The sequence below is a fragment of the Mustelus asterias genome, chromosome 5 (assembly GCF_964213995.1).
Source record: "Mustelus asterias chromosome 5, sMusAst1.hap1.1, whole genome shotgun sequence".
Taxonomy (NCBI): domain Eukaryota; kingdom Metazoa; phylum Chordata; class Chondrichthyes; order Carcharhiniformes; family Triakidae; genus Mustelus; species Mustelus asterias.
The window spans coordinates 107,862,131-107,883,196 of record NC_135805.1 but is presented as its reverse complement, the minus strand read 5'-3'; the positions used below and the strand labels follow the sequence as shown (position 1 = coordinate 107,883,196).

Genomic DNA, 21,066 nt, shown 5'->3' with positions numbered 1-21,066 from the left:
GGAATACTGTGGTGAGTAACTCGCCTCCTGACTCCCCAGAGCCTATCCACTACCTACAAGGCACAAGTCAGGAGTGTGATGGAATATTCCCCACCTGCCTAGATGGGTGCAGCTCCAACAACACTCAAGAAGCTTGACACCATCCAGGACGAAGCAGTCCGCTTGGCATCACATCTACAAACAACCACTCCCTCCACCACTGATGTTTCAGTAACAGCAGTGGTACTATCTACAAGATGCACTGCAGCAATTCGCCAAAGATCCTTAAGCAGTACCTTCCAAACCCATCTCGAAGGACAAGGGCAGCAGATAAATGGGAACACCACCACCTACAAGTTCCCCTCCAAGCCACTCACCTGACTTGGAAATGTATCTGCGTTCCTTCGCAGTTGCTGTCAAAATCCTGGAATTCCCTCCCTAACGGCATTATGGTTCAACCCACAGAACATGGACTGCAGCGATTCAAGAAGGCAGCTCACCACCAACTTCTCAAGGGCAACTCGGGATGGGCAATAAATGCTGGCCAGCCAGTGATGCCCATGTCCCACAAATGGATTTTTAAAAAAACTAATCTCTTCCAGACCCATAACCCTCATATCTGGTGCCTCGTACATTCCAGATTATAATTCTACATCATTGGTGCCTCGGCCACAAACTCTGGAATTCCCTCTCTCTGCCTCCCTACCTTCCTGTTCCTGAGACATTCCTTGAATCCTAATTGTTTAACCAAGATTTTCTGGTCATCTAACCTAATATCTCCCATATATAATATTTTCTTAATGCACCTGTGAAGCATCTTGGGGTACTTCATTATGTTAAAGGCGTTATGTAAGTTGTCTCCTTTTTAACTCCCTCAGTTCTTCCCTTTGCATTATTTCTGGCCCTCCTGACAATTGTACTTGTTTATATTTGAACTAATGACCCATCCAGCTTATTAAGGAGTTGAGTTAAGATCAGACTTAAGCAGCTGAGATGGGGAGGACACTGCTAATTTTCGTGGAATTCTATATAATTGAAGTTTTATTGTGAAACAGAAGGAATAAAAAGTTGAGAGCAGCATTAGCAAGAAGGTAATTGGGAACAGTGAGACTATATTCTCTGAATTAATACATGCAACATGGGCGATAAAATGGTTGCACTGTTATGGTCTCGGGTCTTTCTTTAGTTTGTATTAACCACCAGTAATGATTTGTTGATTAGGTTCCTGGAACCTTTCTCTGGATCAATGCCCCACCCTTCCTGTGGTTGCCAAGCAGTTTACTATCTCAGGGATCCACCCCTGGCTTTATGGGCTTTCTGCCATTGTGCATGACTTCATCGTTAAAGAGAATGATTAGGAAAAAGATGTACAGAAAGGGGAAACTGGAAAGAGATGGTGAAATGCAGAGAACACCATTTAAAGAAGGAAAACCATATGGGAAGAACAAGAGCACAGGCAACAAAAATTGATTAGAGACAGTCATAGGAAGAAATGCATGCAACTGTGTGAGTGATGTCATAAGCTATTTGAAAGTGACTGCAGACTTTTTTTTATGAAGGGGAAGGAAGAAACATAATCTTGTTGCTTGTCTAACAATTACAGCTGCCTATGCTATATTCCAATTGGACATATAAATCTCCACCTTGAGATAAATTGGAATGCTAACACATAAAGATTTTTAATAAGCATACTTTTTGAAAATCCTGCTTCAGCTCACGTTTGTTTTTCTATTTGTAGCTGGATTTAAAGCATCTTTCACTTTATGTATTTTCCTGATCATAATGCATCTATCTGCCTTCCTGAAGCCTACCCAAATGAGATCACGCCAAATGTTCTTCTCAGTTGTCAGAATATGTTGCCCTAAGTTAATTTGAGTTTGTTTGTTTATTTGGTATGAAAAGAGATACCACAGTAAACTAGGTAATGCATCTGAATAAACTTGCTGACATAAAATACTATTACTCCTGTGTGTATTTAAAACTAGCTGGAGCAGGTATCGTTGTTTGCAAAGAGGAAATGTTGAATTTGTAGCTGTCTATAGGATGTACAGAAATTTAGTTTGCATTGCATTTATCCAAACATTTTCCATTTCAAGAATCAAAATAAGCACTCATTAGGAATGATGCTTATGGGAAACATGTTTGTGGTGAATTGTTTGCTTATTGTAAAATAACTTTTGCTTTGCTGATTAGTTTGCCCTGTGATTTACTTCACTAAATGAACTCCTTGTCTTTTTTTTGAAGAAAATAACAAGTATAATGTTGTGGATATGCACATCTAAAGACCCATTTCAGAAATGAACAAACTGCAGGTGCAAGAGCATTGCTTATAAAAAGGTGTGTGCATGTGTGGCCCATGGTCATTCTCTAAAAGGATGTTTACTAGTTGATGAAATGTTGTCAATTTGCTGCATTTCAGATAATAGTTCTAACTTTTAAAACCGAATGCCAAGCCAGGCATTTCTTCTTGAGATGTGAAGCACTGGTCCAAAATGATTTTCAATCTACCTATGTTTATTGGGAGTTTATTTGATGTGGACATGCCCTGCATGTTCTTTAATGCTCTAGTAAAAGTGAAATACTCCAGATTTCAAATTGGAGCATTGAAAAATGCTACATTGAAGGTAACATCTCTCGCCACTACAAGTTGGAATTTGAATTGACCAGAATTTTTACCTCCTCATATCTCTTGTTTCAATGTTTTGTTTTGGAATTGTGTGGTGGATATTAGTATGTATTTGTAATTTGAATATCCAAATAGTTGTTAGTGCAGAACTTGAGGGAGTATTGCTGAAAATTGTCTTGCATTCACCAGGACAATTGACCGATTGTCAGGAGATGCAACTATTATACTGTTAAGAGAAAGGAGTACTGGACTCTGGTAAAGGTGTTGCCATGGAGGATGCTGCAGTTAATGGTAACTGACCATTAGCTGCCGAGTATTGTTTAAAAACTTAAGCCAGGCATCTTTACTTTGGTCAAGGCATTGTCCTGAGGAATGAACCAACGAATGGCTATCTCTTTTTTTTCGCTGAAATGGGTGCAATGTGTGTTGTACATGTACTTTCAGTCTGCAAAAGCCCCAATACATGGAGCTGGGACCAAAGATAAATCCTTGAACACCATAGATAACTACACAGAAGTGATTGCAGGTAATTATCTGGCTACAACTGGATAGAAAAGAATGGAACTAGGTGAGTGCGGTGTCACCCAGCTGGTGGAATGCCATCAGAGCTGGTTAACCTGGTCAAACATCTAAAGGCTGCCAACCAGGTCACAGGATGAGGAGTAATAGTTTACCAATGTCAGTTATATGGAATATAATTTGTGATTTTGATAACTGTGTTTTGATACTGCCAGGGAAAGAAAACTGGTTGGATTCGAATACTGAACAGTGAAAGGGAGCTAGGCACATGGAGAGCAGTGATCTCTGATTTCTGTGTGCAATCTGGTTCATGCTATATATGCAGCTGCCTTCGCATCCTTACAGTACTGAGGGAGGCCATTCAGCCCATCGAGTTTGTACCAACCACAATCCTACCCAGGCCCTATTCCCATAACCCTCATTTACCCTGCTAATCCCCCTGACACTAGGGGCCAATTAACCTAACCCGCACATCTTTGGATTGTAGGAGGCACCTGGAGGAAACCCACGCAGACAAGGGAAGAAAGTGGAAACTCCACACAGTGACCTGAGGCCAGAATTGAACCCATGTCCCTGGTGCTGTGAGGCAGCAGTGCTAGCCACTATGCCACCATGCTGCCCCTTAAAGGACAGGTGCTTGTGTGGGACCACTTTGTCTCCTGCCTGGCACCATTCCTGATTTTTCTGCAAGCCTGTGTAGCTGAGGAGGATCAGTGTTTGAGAGATGACAGAAGAGATTCAAGATGGGACATTTTGTAAGGTTGGAAAGGTTTTTTTGTGGTGGTGATGGCAGATTTGAAGAGAAGCACTTTTAATCAGCTAACGTGGTTGAGGAAAGAAAGTTGGATGGTAAGCAATTTAGTTGGGAACAGGAGATCGATTTTGGGGCGAAGATGAGAGCAAAACTAAGGATATGGAAGGGAGGAACCTTGAAGGAATTTGACCTGGTGAGCTCAGTGAAGGAGCAAAGTAGCAGGAAACAGCTGAATGGTCTCCATCTTTGACGACAAAAATTCATGAACTTTAAAAATCTGCTGTGTAACAAGCAACTATTCAACTAAAGCAATGATCTCATAACTGAGCCTGAATGGAAGGCATTGTCCATTTCCTTTTTTCTATTGCTGTTGAAAATATCAATGAAAGTCTGTTCTCCACTATAATACTTAAGTTTTCTTAATAGATGAGAGAACCTCATTCGTTTTCAGGACAATGAACGCAGTCGGTGTTTTGTCTATCTTAAATTCAAACATCAGTATTAACAACACCAATTAGGAAATCGGAAATCCAGCAACCCCAGTTGTGAAATTTATTTTGAGCAAGCCCATGCAACTTTCTGACTTGCCACTTGTGACTCCGCGACAAATGAAATGGTGAATGTGATGGCCTTTATAGCTATTCTAATGGTCCTCCTTTTACTGAAGACAAAAAAACAGCTTTTGGTTGTCAGTAGCAAGATTGGGGGAAGAGAGAGACCAGATGGCTGACAAGGATAGCCCATCAATTACAGACCCGTAGTGGGCAAGCTTCTAAACAATTATTCAGGATAGAATTAGTAGTCACATGGAACGATGTGGATTGATTAGGAAGAGCCAGCATAGATTTTAAAAGGGAAATAGTGTGTAACTAACTTGCTGGGTTATTTGAGGGGGCAACATGCTACTGTGCAAAAGGACCTGGGGGTCCTTGTGCATGAGACGCAAAACCCAGTCTGCAAGTGCAACAGGTGATCAAGAAGGCAAATGGGATGTTGGCCTATATCGCAAGGGGGCTAGAATATAAAAGCAGAGATGTCTTGCTGCATCTGTACAGGGCATTGGTGAGGCCGCAGCTGGAATACTGTGTGCAGTATTGGTCCCCTTATTTGCGGAAGGATATATTGGCCTTGGAGGGAGTGCAGAGAAGGTTCACCAGGTTGATACCAGAGATGAGGGGTGTTGACTGAGGAGAGACTGAGCAGATTGGGTTTGTACTCGTTGGAATTTAGAAGGCTGAGGGGGGATCTTGTAGAGACCTATAAGATAATGAAGGGGCTGGATAGGGTAGAGATGGAGAGATTCTTTCCACTTAGAAAGGAAACCAGAACGAGAGGGCACAGCCTCAAAATAAAGGGGGGTCAGTTTGGGACAGAGTTGAGGAGGAACTTCTTCTCCGAGGGTGGGGAATCTCTGGAACTCTCTGCCCACTGAAGTGGTGGAGGCTACCTCGTTGAATATGTTTAAATCATGGATAGATGGATTCCTGATCGGTAAGGGAATTGGGGGATATGGGGATCAGGCGGGTAAGTGGAACTGATCCACTTCAGATCAGCCATGATCGTATTGAATGGCGGGGCAGGCTCAAGGGGCTAGATAGCCTACTCCTGCTCCTATTTCTTATGTTCTTATGTTCTAACAGGGTTAATGAGGGTAATGCTGTTGGTGTAGTATACATGGACTTTCAGATGACACTCAATACAGTGCCCCACACAGACTGGAGGAAAGTTTTATAGTTATGGAATAAAAGAGACAATAGCAACATGAATATAAAAAGATCAGCTGAATATTAGAAAGCAGAGAGTAATAGTTCTTGGATTTTTTTTTGGCTGAAGGAAGATTTTGTAGTGATCCCCAAGGGTCTGTATTGGCACCCTTGCTTTTCCTGATATATATTCATGATCTGGATCTTGGTGTGCACAGGTGAGACAAAACCTGGAGGTATTGTGAACTGTGACTGGGACCATGTAACACTTCAAAAGGACATAGACAAGTTGGCGAGTGAGCAGATAGGTGACAGATGAAGTTCGATGCGGAGAAATGTGAGGTGATACATTTTGGTAGGAAGAACATGGAGAGACAATACAAAATAAGTGGCAAATTCTTAAGGGAGCAAAGGGACCTGGGTGTGTTTGTGCACAAGTTATTAACGGTGGCAGGACAGATGAGTTCATAAAGTGTACAATATTCAGGACTTTATTAATAGGGGTACAGAGTACAAGAGCAAGGAGGTTATGCTGAACTTGTACAAGACTCTAGTTAGACCTCAGCAGGATGCCACACTAGGAAGGATGTGAGCATGTTGGAGAGAGTGCAGATGAGGTTTACAAGAATGGTTCTTGTGATGAGATACTTCAGTTATGAGGATAGATTGGAGAAGTTGGGACTGCTCTCCTTGGAGAGAAGGTGGCTGAAGGGATTTGATATTCAAAATCACGAGGGTTGTGAATGGATCAAGAACAAGAGGGCACAGGTTTAAAGTGATTTTTCAAAAGAGGCTAATAGGATGAGTGATTCAGGTTTGGAATGCACTGCTTGGCAATGTGGTGGGAGCAGGTTTTAATTGAGGCATTCGAGGGCATTAGATAAAAATGGGTATTCAAGCAGGCATTAGATTACTTTGGGTACAGGGCAAAGACCGTGGAATGGCATGATGCAAGTCCTGATGCTCATTTTGAGAGCTAGTGCAGATGTGATGGGCCAAATGGCAGCCTCCTGCATTGTAACAATTCTGCAACAAAGTAATTCCTACACAATTAGCTGAAAGAATCATGGCATTGGTTTCCCCAGACTGGGCCTATTCGTAATGCTAGTTATTGATCACCTGGAATCATTTGTTCCCTCTGTCATTGGCACTATTTGGATACATGGAAGATATAGTATTTGGATAAATAGAACAATTTTTATAATGTCTTTTGTCACTGTTTTATGACTCGGGTGCATATTTATATCTGATTCTCACATTTGTAGTTGAACATTCTAGAATGCTTATTCTATAATCCCAAACATTCCCAAATCCCAAATGTCTTCGGCCTAAGCCTTCAGGACTGGAGAGGTTGCAGTGTGTTAACAATATATATTGCCTTGTGCATATGTATAGTTGAGGCTATGGGAAAGTCAATCTCTTTTTTTTTGTAATCGTCAACAAATGCCAAGGATATGGGATGTTACTGAGGTTTTAGTTAAAGCCTTCAATTGTCTACCGTTTTCTTATTTGTAGTGCTGTGTACATGTACACATTTCATCTAAGAAAGGAGAGTGATAACTTGTACTATTAAAACCTTATCTTGGTTGATTGGAGGTACCAGCCTACAGTTGCGCTTCTGTGATAGCATGGTCCTCCTTGGTTGTTTGTGTCTTGCCTTGGCTAATAGCAGATGATGTTCACCCAGTAACCAAGTAAAAAAATTTAATTATCAATTTAAGGCTACAATTTGTACTCTTGACTGCCCCAATGTTCAATTTTGTAAAATAGTGGAATGTTTTACTGAAGGTGATAGTTAATACTGGGGAACAGAACTGTGTTTCAGCATTCCATGATACATGTTCAAAGTATACTTAATGGAAGCAATGCTGTTTTCAGTGCCTGCATCAAACTTGACAATAGTCAATGAGCTTGGTACAGCTTGGTGTATTAAATTAAGATACAATTTCTTTGGTAACTACAACTGGGAGCAAGTTAAATTAAGTTTCCATTGCTACCATTCTGTCTATTTTGTACTTAATTTACTGAATCATTGAACTGGTTTAAAATGTGTGATTCTCCATCTCTAGTGGTGTTGCACACAACATTCAGATCAGGGCAGCTGAATAATGAGATTTAGGAATAAAGAGAGGCCAAGGGAGTGTGGTGGTTGTGACAGGAACTAAGGTTGTCTCAACCTCTATGGGAATAATGGGTTTATGGAATATCGTATCAACCATTTCCACAATCTGAAAGTTTTATTTCATTGGGGAAGGCATGATTGCTACCCTTTGTTTCAGTCTCTGATCTTGCCATGGAGTTGGGTAGTGGGAAAGAAGGTGAGTAACCCATCTATAAAACAAGGATTGGAACTCTTCTTGAAAAATGGCAACTATAGAGGCTCAGTCAATAGGACATTTTAAATCTGAGATTAGTAGATTTTTGTTTTGCATATCCACAAGGTGTGAAGATACCAAACTCTAACTCGTGACAGCTTGTCTCTCCACACCCCCCCTTCTCTATCTGCTTGTCTGAAATCTACCCCTGTTTGAGTTGTCATTTCCTCCAGCTAAACATTGAGCTGTAAACATGAGCTTTTCACAAATTCCAGATGCATACTATCAATTCCACCCCTCCTTGACATCCCTCTGTGAAATAGACTGCTCGCAGCCCTGATCTCATATTTGACTTTAAAGTGAGCTTCCATTCCAATGTCCTGTCCATTGCAAAATCATACTTTTAGGCCACACAGGAATGATGTCGATCGTAGTTGTGGATTATGTAGTTCAGACAAAGGATGAGCAGGGACTGGAATTGTTGCAAGGTTGCAGAGTTTGTGGAAAAGGCCAGAATGTTAGCTTCTGTTTTTCCGATGTTTAATTGAAGAAAATTGAGGCTGCTTGCCTGGATGGCAGACAAGCAGTCTGCTCATGCTGCTGGTAGCATGATGTAAAGTAAGTCAGCTGATCCATTGTCTTCAGGGGAAAATGTGTAGATTAGTTTCAGGAAGTGGTGGATGGATCCTTTTGGAGACTGACATGAATGAGTTGGGAAGTGTAGTTTGTGGCTGCAACTAGCTATTCTAGCTCAATGATGCTTTCATTTATGTGCGAGAGGATACGCAGTGTAGGAGGATGGTATGGTTGACCATTTTCTAAGGCTCGCTCACGGAAGATTGAGTATAGATTAGACATCATAGTTACAGAAAATATTGTAATTGGTTAAAACAAGTTGGTGCTGATTTGAAAAATAGATATGGTTTAACTGCACAAATTTCATAAAAGGAAAAAAGTTGGCAATAGATAGTTTACATTGTTTCATTTATTTTTCAAGATAAGGATTCTGAAAATGAGGTCAGGACTTGAGTAGGGGCAATAGTTTGCAATGTTAATTGTCATTGTGGCTAGGAAGAGCAGATGGGTGGCCAGTAGTTTATTATAAACGAGTGAGTAATAGGTGTGTTACAAGTTTGAAGAGAAACGAGAGACATTATTCAAGGCAAATGCAGGAGATTTGACTTTGAATAAGAATTTGCATCAGTTTTTGAAAATTATTTTACATTCATGATGTTCCAAAGTGCTTTGCATTCAATTGACATACATCTGTGTAACCACTGTTGTAATGCAGTGAATAGTAGCAGCTAGTCAGCAAATAACAGTTTATGAACAACATCGGAGGAAGCTACAATATAATGTCAGTCATACAGGACAGAAGAGGCCCTTGACAAGTCTGGACCAACAAAACTACACTAATCCCACTTTCCAACACTTGGCCTATATCCTTGAATGTTTGGCATTTCAAGTACTCATTCACATGCAGATCCCCTCTAAACCTCCTGCCCCAAACCTTAAAATTATGCCCCCTTATTAATGATCCTTCAACTAAGGGGAACAGCTGCGTCCTATCCATCCTGTCTAAAACTCCACATCATCTTATACACCTCAATCGGGTCCCCCTCAGCTGCCTTTGCTCAAAAGAAAAAAAACCCGAGCCAAGATAGCGCCTCTTCTTGGCTCAGGTGCTCCATCCCAGGCAGCGTACTAGTGAATCTCCCCGGTGTAATCACATTCTTCCTATAGTGAGGCAGCCAGAACTACACGCTGTGACCTAAGTTTTTTTTCGTATGGCTGCAATGTAACCGCCCTGCACTTCCAATCTATGCCATGACTGATAAAGACAAGTATCCTGTGTGCCTTTGTAACTACCTTGTTAACCTGTCCTCCTGCAGTCAGGGATCTGTGGAAAAGTCACCCCAAGATTTCTCTGAACTTCCTAGCATCTTGCCATTCATTGAGCACTCCCTTGTTTTGTTATAAATTACAAAGTGCATCACCTCACTTAGGTTAAATTCCATCTGTCATTGATCTACCCATCTGACCAACCTGTCTACATCTCCCTGCAACCCAAGACCCTCTTCCTCACATCCACTTTGCCAATGTTTGCCATCTGCAAACTTACTTGTCATCACCCCACATTCTCATTTATATTGTTTGTATACATCACAAACAATAAAGGACCTAGCATTGATCCCTATGGTTATGCCACTGGACACTGACCTGCAGTCATACAAACGGCCTTGTACTATCATCCTCTGTCTTCTAATAAGCCAATTTTGGATCCAAGTTACCCTAGATTCCGTGTGCTTTTACCTTTATCCTATGTGGGACCTTGTCAAAGGCTTTTCTGAAATCCATATAGACTACACCAAATGCACTAACATCTCTATATAGACTGCACCATCTGCATATCTGATCACCACCTCAAAATTCAATCAAATTTGTTAGGCATGACCTCCCTCTGATAAAGTCACACTGATCAAACCCTGTCTCTCCAAGTGGAGATTGATTTTCTCCAGTAGTTTTCCTGCCACTGAGGCTCACTGGTCTGTAATTCCCTGGTTTATCTCTAGCACCCTTCTAGTGTTAAATTGAGTACTTTGCATCCATCCTCCAATCCCCAACACCTCCCTTGTGGCAAAGAGGAATTAAAAATGGTTGGTCAAAGCCCCTGTAATTTCCTCCCTTGCCCCTCTCAGCAACTTGAAATACAACTCAGCCAGACCTGGGGATTTGTCCACTTTTCAGCCTGCCAATTCATCAATATCTCCTCACTCCTTGCATTAAACTGATCAAGAACCTCCCAGTCCTTCTCCCTGAATTCTGTATCTACCTCCTCCCAAGTAAAGACAGATGTGAAGTAACTCGTGTCCTCCGGCTCTACGCACAGATTGCCCACTTGATCCCTAATGGGCCCTATTCTTTTTCTGGTTATGGGATTCTCGCTAATCTTACCCATCAGTGCTTTTTCATACCCTCTCTTTTTTGCTTTCCTAATTGCTTTCTTAAGTTTCCCCCTTGTACTTTCTATACTGCACTAAGGCCTCTGCTGATTGGCTTCCTTTGTACCTGCTCAAAGCCCTTCTTTTTCAGTCCTGAATGTTCCAAGAATCCAGGGTCCTCGGGGCTTGTTATTCCTAGATAACTTATTAGTATCACAAGTAGGCTTACATTAACACTGCAATGAAGTTACTGAAAATTCCCTAGTGGTTACATTTCAGTGCCTCTTTGGGTACACTGAGGGAGTGGTTTTTTTTTTGCAGACCATCTGTTTCCTTTTCCATAACAAACTTAAATTATGCTGTGTTGTGGTCACTGTCACTAAAATGCTCCCCCACTACCACCTCAAACACCTGAATACCTTCATTCCCCAGAATTCGATCCAGCACTGCACCGTTCCTCATTGAACCTTCTACATATTGACATTAAAAAGCTCTCTTGAAATTCACCCCTTACACTGAGTATCCCAATTAATGTTGGAAGTTGAAATCCCCGAATATAATTACCCGAGTATTTTTGGACCTCTCGGTAAACTGCCTACAATCGGTTCCTCTCATGCCTGCTGAGTGTTTGTTTGGAGGTCCATGATGAGTCCCAGAATGTGACTCCCTCTTGTTGTTCCTACCCAGAAAACCTCATTTGAAGACCCTGCCAAAATATCATCCCTCCTTATTGCAGTAACTGACTCCTTAATAATGTAACTAAAACTTCCTCTTTTACTCCCTGCCCTGTTGTGCCTGAAGATCTTTTACCCCGGAATGTTGAGTTGTTAGCCCATGTCTTTGTGATGGCAACAATTTCACAATTCCACATGACGATCCGCATCCTTAAACTTGTAAGTCTTGCCTATAATGCTCCTAGCATTAAAGTAGAGGTCATCCAGCCTCACCTTACTCCCTTGAACCTCAAAATGGTTGAGCTCCCTCTCTCTTTGTTCCTTTTAGTATGCTGTTAGTATGGTCCAATTCTGGTTTGGCTGCAGACTGTTCTGCTTGTACATGTCTCACCTTCCCCACAAATGGTCCCAGTCATCCAGGAATCTAAAACCCTCCTTCCTGCACTAACTCTTGAGGCATGTTTTCTTCTGCCCTATTCTACTATTTCTGTATTTGCGAGCATGTGGCAACCTTTGAGGTCCTGCCTTTTAATCTGCTGCCCAGCTCCCTGAATTTTTGATGCAAGACCTCTGCCTTCACTCTACCCATATTGTTGGTACCTCCTGGTTGCAGGGCAATAAGTCAGTGACGTTCCTGGCCTCAGAGGCAACACATCATCCTGGAGTCATGTCTGTGGCTGCAGAAAAACTTGCCTGTTCCCCTAACTAATAAATCCCCTATAACTATTGCTCCTCCTCCCTTCTGTACAGTCAGGCTGCATGCGGTGCCAGAAGCTTGGCTCTGACTACACTCCCTTAAGAACCAGCACCCTCATCAGCTTCCAAATGGAAAACCGATTTGAAAGCTGGGCCCCAGGGGAACCTGCACTATCTACTTGTTTCTCCCCAGTCCCTGTGACCACCTGTCTAAATGTACCACCTGCATACTTCAGCCTTGCGGATGTACCAAAGTTGCCGCTCAGAAACCTGGAGCTCATGTTTCAGCAGTTGGGAGCACTTCCTGTGCATGTAGGCATCTCGGATGCTGGCAGGGTCAATGACTTGTCTCCCACAGGTCTGCCTCTCCAGTCACCCTGAAGGTGACTGATGTCTTTGAAGGAAAAATGTTAGCCAGGGCACTAGAATAAATGCCTTCTCTTAATAGTTTTATGGTGTGTTTTATAACCACCTGAGTGCATCCAAGTGTCAGCAGATTATTTCCTGAATCGTTTGAAGCCATGACTTAAACTGGCAAGTCATGTAATTAAGTCAGACTAATCAAAGTGTGGGGTGGGGATATCTGCGGAGGTTAAAGGCAGAGAAATCCATAGTTTATGCATGTTGGATGGGAGTGTGGGAAGAGGATTTTACACTGATAGCAGAGGCTGAGTGTCTTCCTCTTCAGGCTAATCTTGAAGTGATTATTTTGGCAGAGGTAACGTTTGATGGTGTATGTGATCTCTCTAGATCTGGTGAATGGCTAGCTAACAAATTGCGCCAAATAAACTTAATTTCCATTACTTAGTCTTGTTGGAGCATGAACAGAGATTGGATGGGAAGAATGACCAGACTTGGCAAGTAAAAATTTTTCTGCAGATGTGTAAATTAAATGGAGGTGAAGGAGTGGTTGAATAAATTGACTGTTAAAATATTGTGCTTAGTGAAGTCCCAAAGGTTAGGCATTTGGGAATTATAAGTGACTTTAAGGAAATATTTTGCATGTGATTTTGGCACAGAGGGAATTCATGTTCTGTAGTGTTGGCAGAAATTAGATGTGCCTTGGTTCTAAAGAGGACAGAGCAGGTAGCTTTAAACATTAACTTTGAATTTTTTTAAACTATCGTGGATGAAATCCACTTGGAGAACAATCAAGCTGTAAAATTTCAACAGGGTTGCTGCTGAGCTGCTGTTGGGTGGCATGGTAGCACAGTGGTTAGCACTGCTGCTTCACAGCTCCAGGGACCTGGGTTTGATTCCCAACTTGGATCACTGTCTGTGTGGAGTTTGCACATTCTCCTCGTGTCTGCATGGGTTTCCTCCCACAGTCCAAAGATGTGTGGGTTAGGTTGATTGGCCATGCTAAAATTGCCCCTTAGTGTCCTGGGATGTGTAGATTAGAGGGATTAGCGGGTAAAATATATAGGGATATGGGGGTAGGGCCTGGGTGGGATTGTGGTCGGTGCAGACTCGATGGGCCAAATGGCCTCTTTCTGTACTGTAGGGTTTCTATGATTTCTGAGCATGGTTCTCCTGACACAGGACTGAGGCAGATTGAAGAATTAAGAAAGTCAGCAGAGGTTGATCCAGAGGCTTAGTATGTTTTGTTGTAACCTCTGATAAACTGAATGTAATGGTGCACACTAATATCAGGAGTGAGAAGCAGCCTGGATATCAACAGTGAAGAACTGGGAGGATGGGCATCGGTACTAATCGGGGAACAGCTATTGGGTGGAATAGTGGTGAAGACAGCACAAGATTGAGAGAAGCAGCAGTAGCTAATGGAGCTAGTCAAACCCAAGTGTAATGATTTGTGATACGTCTTCTGAAGGGCGAATGGAGTCAATGATCCATTTCTGACTTTAATCCCCTGATGCTGCTATCAATGTACTTCCTGTGGCCAGTGTTTGAGAACAGAAGACAGCCCACAGAGCCATGTCGGGTACTAGAATAAAGGCAGCGCAATGGAGAATAATGTCTGTGGAAATCAACAGAAAAGATAGACGTCACAATTCCAGAGGCCATGAGCGAAATGGCTTTGATTTGATTTATTGTCACATTAGCATACAGTGAAAAGTATTGTTCCTTGCATGCTTTACAGACAAAACAAATGGTTCATAAAGAAGGAAATGAGAGCGTGCAGAATGTAGTGTTAGCTCAGACAGTGAAGAAGATTACTTCATAGTGGGAGTAAAGTTGCATTATTTTAAATGAGGAATGGTGGATAATAACTATACCTCACTGGAAAAATGTATTATGTTTGTAAAATAAAATCACTGGCATATCAGGCATGTCCTCAATCCGCGCACTTCAGCCTGCCTTCTGAAAATGTAAAGAGGATGTTGTGAGAGATAATAGAATCTCATAGACACAATGAGAAGCTTGATAATTCCCAGAACATTTGACCCGTGTAAAGTTACATGCCAAGTTGTAGAGTAGTGATGAAACTGAAGACATAATTGTGTAAAGATATCAAATTTGTAACAGGGTGGTGTTACAATACGTTTGCATAAAATGTGTCCACATTAATAGCAAGTTCAGGTACAGTGCCAAAACTCTTACAAATTTAGTTGCACATACTCATGGTACATCTTAAAATATTTCATAACAGCCAGCTGAGTTCACATTTCTGCTTCTAATTTTTTTTACCCCCTTGTTGGCCTAACCATGCTAATTCTAGACTATTTCTAAGATGTATGAATCCACAACCTTTTGCATAGAGGGCATAAAAATGCTAGACCTGTATGCTCCCATGTTGCACAGATTTAAGGTCTGAGAATAGAATGGAGTTAGAGTGCATCTAAATTCAAACATGTACATACTAACTTAAGAGTGCCACACACAATCTTAATAGATATCTTCAGCCTTTTTTGCAATCTTTCAATTGTTTAATCTAAAACAGAATATGATATCATGTAAAATTGGTTTCTTAACTATATTTCAATCTACATCTTCAACAGAGTCTGGAATTGTTTTCCCAACCTCCTTCAGTATTTTGGGCTATCATCATCTGAAAACATTTCTACTTTTAGTTCCCTTTAACTTTGTTTTCTGGATTTTTTTCTATTTGAATATTTATGCTTCGTAATGTCTTTTTCACATCTTCCTTAATCAGTTTATAACTATTGCATTTGTGTTCACTTAAATAACAACTTGCATTTATCTAGTGTCACTAACATCCAAAAGCAACAAAAAATACTTCAGTGGCACAATGAGGAAGTGACTATCAGGGCAAAGCAGTAGATACTTAATAGCAATTGAGAACCTACCCAAAGGGATGCAATTTAAAATAAAATTCTTTATACTTGGTTTCTCTTAATACAACTTTTTCTGTGCCTGATGTAACATTTAATATATCTGCTTTCACAGTTTCCTCATTTCCAATTCTAAAATCTCACTGGTTAAGGAGATGCCCTATTAGTTCATCTGTTCACTTGGTGCACCATGTGCTCTAATTCTCGTGTTGGATCTTTCTCAGCTCATTCTTTGGGTAGCTTTTTACAAAACTGATTTTCATTGAGGAAGTGTAAGGAAAAGTCTACCTAACTGCAAATAGTATTAAATTCCTTTCTTCAGCAAAATCTTTCCCATTGGCCTTGATCTTCCAAATGTGCAGTTGATGGGAATTTCGGCTCCTCCATTACTAGATGTCAGACAGCAGTGTGACAAGTGGGAGGCAGGGTAATGGTTGTGACACGATGGTTGAGACATGGTGAGGTAGAGCTAGGTGCCAATAGCAAACATGTGAAACTTGACTTTGTGCTGCCAGAAGCATTATGTACTTGAGAAGCAGGCGAGTGCCAAGGATGTTTCAACCCGTCAACCATGTTTCCGCTTGATCATAATGTTGTTGCAATCATCCAAAAAAAATCATGGTTGGAAACTGTCTCATTCACAAGTGAATAGACATTTTGGTGGGAGGGCGCAGATTGGGACATGATTGATCTGATAGAATCCATGGGGTCTGGATGAATGGGACAGAAGTGGAAAGACTGGTTTTGGCTGGTATGAGAAGTTAAGTAAGAGTATAGGTTTGGGCGGTGTGGGTTGCTACTCGGAGGGAGATATGTTGGGCCTATTGGTGGATGGCAAGAGGAAAGCTTAACCTTGGCCAAGAAGGAGTCCAGTCTAGGACCGCAGAGCAGTAGGAATGGTTGTGCTTGCAATTTGGTGCGGGGTAGCAGAGTATTCAAAGTGAATTGAAAAGACTAATGAAGGGAGGGCCTTTTGAGAAGGAGGAAAATAGAAGAGATAGGCTAGAACCCAGAGTGGCAACCAAAACACAGCTGTGTGAATTAACACTGCAATGTGAAGTACCTGCACGGTTATATAGCAAGGTTAAGGCAGATATGTTGTAAAAATAAGGAGACTATAGAGCTAGTCAGAGGTCCTATGGTGAGATTAAATTGATGTAGATAGCTTGGAGTATTGATGTCCAGGTTCAGAGGCGGTTGTGCAGGTCAAGCAAGTCCAGAACCTATTTAAGAATAGAGTGAAGTTTGCAATAGAAGGGATTATTGTGGAATTAGAGCTGAAAGAAGTTCAGGAAAATGGTTGTGAAATTGGAAATCACCAAGATCCAGGAATGATGAGGTGTGGACTTTCAGAGTTAATTTTTGACTAGGACCCACAGTTGCAAAATAAAGTTGCAAAACCAGTAGGGCTGCCATAAACTCAGAAGGGAATGGCTAAAGAGGGAGATGGAATTAACAGCGAGACTCTGTCTTAGTCATGCTTAGTTGGCAAATGATTGTAGCACATCCAAGACAGTTGGATGTTGAATAAACAGTCTGACAATGCAGGCATTGCAGGAGAACTTAATACCACACTTGTCTACTTTCATCCACAAGGCTATCAAAGAACTGGGCAAGATGTATTTATTTGAGCAAGGCATCTATGGATTATTTATTTTAAATGGAATATAATACATTTTCCTCTTGGCTTCTGTATTTGTTTTGTATTGCATAAGTAAGATAAACATTGAAAAGAAAACTATTCTTAACTTCATTTTGGATACAAAATATCAGAGCTGAGCATTTGAGGCCTTTTGCCTTGAAAATAAATTGGCAGGAAGTACTCAATTTGGGTGGAGGGTTACCTAGAATAGAAAGTTTCTATCTGGGCAGCATAAGCTCCAACCAATATCTAGTGGTGAGTGAGTGATATTGTTCCCTCTGTGCCAAATTATGAATATTGTTAGCAGGCTTCTGGTCTCGCTGCATAAAGAATTTTATTAACTCCAATAAATCAAAATCAACCAATTTAAGTGTGAATAGAATATGGACCCTGATTGTTAACGCCAATGACTTGATGCAGAAAGAAATATAACTATTGTTTGGTAATTACATCAAATTTCCTGCATTGCAGAAGTTCCTGCTATGATTCAGCCAAGCAACCTTGACCAGCTTTATTGTTAAACTTCCTATATCGCTTTTGATGTCTTTCTTGCTTAAACAATGGTTTTCCAATTTTTCTGTTTGGAGACCTGTTTCACCGCCAGGATCCTTCATGTTTGAAAGACTATATATTAAAGCAAGACAACTATTATTGCAGCAGTATTTTTCATTACTACATGGAATAGAAATAGTAAGCCAACAAATATTGGAAATATTTGCAAATATGAACACTAACTTATAACCTGGCCACTTGCTGACAAGCCAGTGTATGTTGGTGCTAGTCCACAGCCCAAACAAATGGAAAGGGTTAGCAGCAGGCAGAACATCTGGCTAGGAAACCACTTGCCAAATCCAAACAAAGATGGTTATGAAAGGTGATCAGCTAACATTGTGCTGACCCCATGTTACATGGGGAAAGTTGAATGAAAGAAATGATCTTTGACTATAACCTGGGTTTTGCTCAGGTGTCCAGGTTTGATTTTCATTTTAGCTGGTTATATTGACTAATCAGATTTTTACTTTAAATTTAATTTTGAAATGATTATTTGTTCTAATTATGATTTGTGATTCTGATGTTTGGCACTAAAACAGCTCCATTTTATCTTTCCAGGTGAATTTTGTAGTATGCCAGTTGTTTGCTTTGCTAGCAAGTGTATGGTTTCGGCTTTATCTTCACCCAAGTAAAACGAGTAGCTTTGTCAGGCATGCTGTTGCCACACTTTTGGGTCTTTACCTTGCATTGTTCTGCTTTGGGTGGTAAGTATTGCATTTAAATTTACAAGTTTTAATAAAACTTTACCTGAATGCCAGGTGGTTTTGGAGTATTCTTTTGCCCCATTGACCTCCAGTTGGTTATAATTCATGGCTATTCTGAGGAAAGAGATTTTTTTTTGTAAGTTGGACAGAATTTGATGTTTTTTAAACTTTAGATCATTACAATTCGGCCTGGTCCTGTTTTTATTCAAGACCCCTGTATGTGTATTTTGAGCAGAGGTAGGGATTTTGCCTTTTCCTTCATTGGATGCTGAGACCTAATACAGTGCATGACTGCCTCTTTCTGACATTGGCCAACTTGCTGCAGATTGTCATACAGGTCTGTGAAATCTCAGGTGTAATGACTGAAGTACCACTTCATATGAGCTTGGTGGCACTGGGTTAAAAATTCTTGCCCATGATTCTCCAGCCTTGGTATTATAGACAACCGAGTACCAGACCTTATTTGCTCCACACCAAATTTGTGTCTTTGTTCCTTGCCACAAACGCCATTCCCTAGCCAGAAACCATCTGATGTTGAACTAGACCATTCATAGAAATAAATCAAAGGAGGCCATTTAGCCCATTATGTCTGTACCAGCTGAAGGAGTTATCCAGCCTGAGCTCGCCTTCTGGTCCTTGGTGTGTGGCCCTTTAGCTTATGACATCTGGAGTGCATGTCCACTTTTTAAAAATTAAGATGAGGATTTTTGCCTTTCAGTCACAGGTCCAGACTTCCATCACCCTCCTGGGTGAAAAAACTATTCAATCTTTCTACCAGTTACTTTAAATCGATACTCCCAGTTTATTGACTTCTCGCTAACAGAATTTGCTCCTTCCTAGGTCCCTGATATTTTTATACACAATTTAAAAACCATTCTCTGCCTCCTCTGTTCCAAAGAAAATAAACCGAGCCTTTCCTCTCAACTAAAATTGACCACTCCTGCCAACATCTTCATAAAACACAAGACTGGCACAACTGTGTATTTACTGATGCTGAAGAACCCAATGGAAGATCTGCAAAATTATTTATTTCTTTAAAACCGCTCATGATTCCAAGTGTATTGTGCATATGAGTGACAGTATAAATATATTATTGACAGTGATTTCAGTGAGGCAATGCTTTGTGACAGCTATTGTAATTTGTAGCAGTTTATTTCAACATGTATTTTCTGTTTTATGGTGACTGAGAAACACCCAAAGACACATCAACCTGATGAATCACACTTTATATGAATTATCGTCTAGCTTTACTGAGGCAATAAAAATAGTCTAAATAGGTTAGCCTCAATTATGAAGGGAGGGGTGAATGCACTGCATCTGAGTTTTGAAGCAGGAGTATTGATGGGAGACCTAGAAGTGACATCTCTGCCTGGCCTGCAATGAAATATTTTGAATGGAAAGGTGACCCCCACCCCTCCAACGGAAACTCTGACCTGTCAAGCTGTCACTGATTCCTGACTAAAATTTGAAGATCAGAACCTGATGGCACCACAGGATTTCAACTTTTTAATATTTGTGTAAGCAATTACCTTGATACTGTAAGCTGTCTCATTTGTTGCTCTCAGTTGCCATAAACAACTGGAGCTTTCACCAAAATGTATGTACTGGTCATGAATTGTAATACCAATTTGTGATTCATCCAATATCTGAGTTTTTGCCTCACCTCTTCAAAGTCAGCCTTGCTTAAGTTTAAAACCATAGTTTGAGATTCTCTTTTCCATCACAACTGAAGAAATGGGAGGGGCAGAAATATTCCAACAGCCTATCGAGCCTGTTTTGCTATTCTGTTTGATTACAAACTAACTTGTGCCTCAACTCCACTTCCCCATTCACTCCCCATATCCGTTGATTTCCTGAGACCAAAATCTGTAAGTATATTCAACAATGGAGGATTTACAACCCTCTTGAGGCAGAGAATTCCAAAGATTTACAGCCCTTTGAATGGAGAAATTCATCATTGGTCCAAAATGATCAACCTCCTTAAACTGAGTGTGTCACCATGTTCTAGATATTCCAGCTTGGGGAAGCACCCTCTGTTTGCCCTGCCTTATGTTTCAATGTGATCAATGATGATCTCAATTTACACTCTATCAAGCTTGGTTCGACAACAAATCGATTCAACTCCCAGATGTTTAATCAACCTCTTTATTTCATTTAGTTCATTATGTTACGACGTCGGATCAGTCTTCCTTAATGATGCAGGCTAACAAAGCCTGTAGTCCTCGGGGGAGACTGAACACACTTCTTTGTTTTGGTACAACACACATACTTGTTTTTTCTAATGCATGCAAGCGACCCGATAGCCTACCAATATACCTGTTACCTGTTACCTGTTAGCGACCCGATAGCCCCAATATACCTGTTACCAATCAAAGGATAATAATGCTTTGTGCACTCCTCGTGCTGACCTTCACTGGCCAATCACATTCTGTGCACTTACGCTGCCACACAGAACACTTGTGTGATAACGAGTGATCACAGCTGCATTCAGCTTATCTTAGCAGGCAGTTGTCTGCAGAACAAGACCATACCATCACATGACCTCACCCAACCGCCAGGAGCCAGGCAATAGTTTATACTCACTTATACTATAATAGTGTAAGCATTAGATTACTAATAGTTTCTACAATCAAGGAAGACATCACTATCCAAGCATCACTACACATATATCCACATCCACCTTTCCCCCCTCTTTTATCACTCTGT

The 21,066-nt window shown here is 40.9% G+C and overlaps 1 protein-coding gene across 6 annotated transcripts in view; it reads left to right on the top strand.

Annotated features, from left to right (window-relative positions):
• mboat2b (membrane bound O-acyltransferase domain containing 2b) overlaps nucleotides 1-21,066 on the top strand; it is a 125,521-nt gene that overhangs the window by 13,585 nt on the left and 90,870 nt on the right. For 2 of the 6 annotated variants that reach the window (XM_078213180.1, XM_078213185.1), the window contains exon 2: nucleotides 18,215-18,360. The exons of 2 other annotated variants lie outside the window; for them this stretch is intronic. In XM_078213180.1, coding sequence (XP_078069306.1) covers nucleotides 18,215-18,360 — 146 coding nt within the window. Of the gene's footprint in view, nucleotides 1-1,456; nucleotides 1,484-2,228; nucleotides 2,317-18,214; nucleotides 18,361-21,066 lie in introns of those variants that run through there. 2 more of the 6 variants (XM_078213181.1, XM_078213183.1) reach the window with 2 other exon arrangements.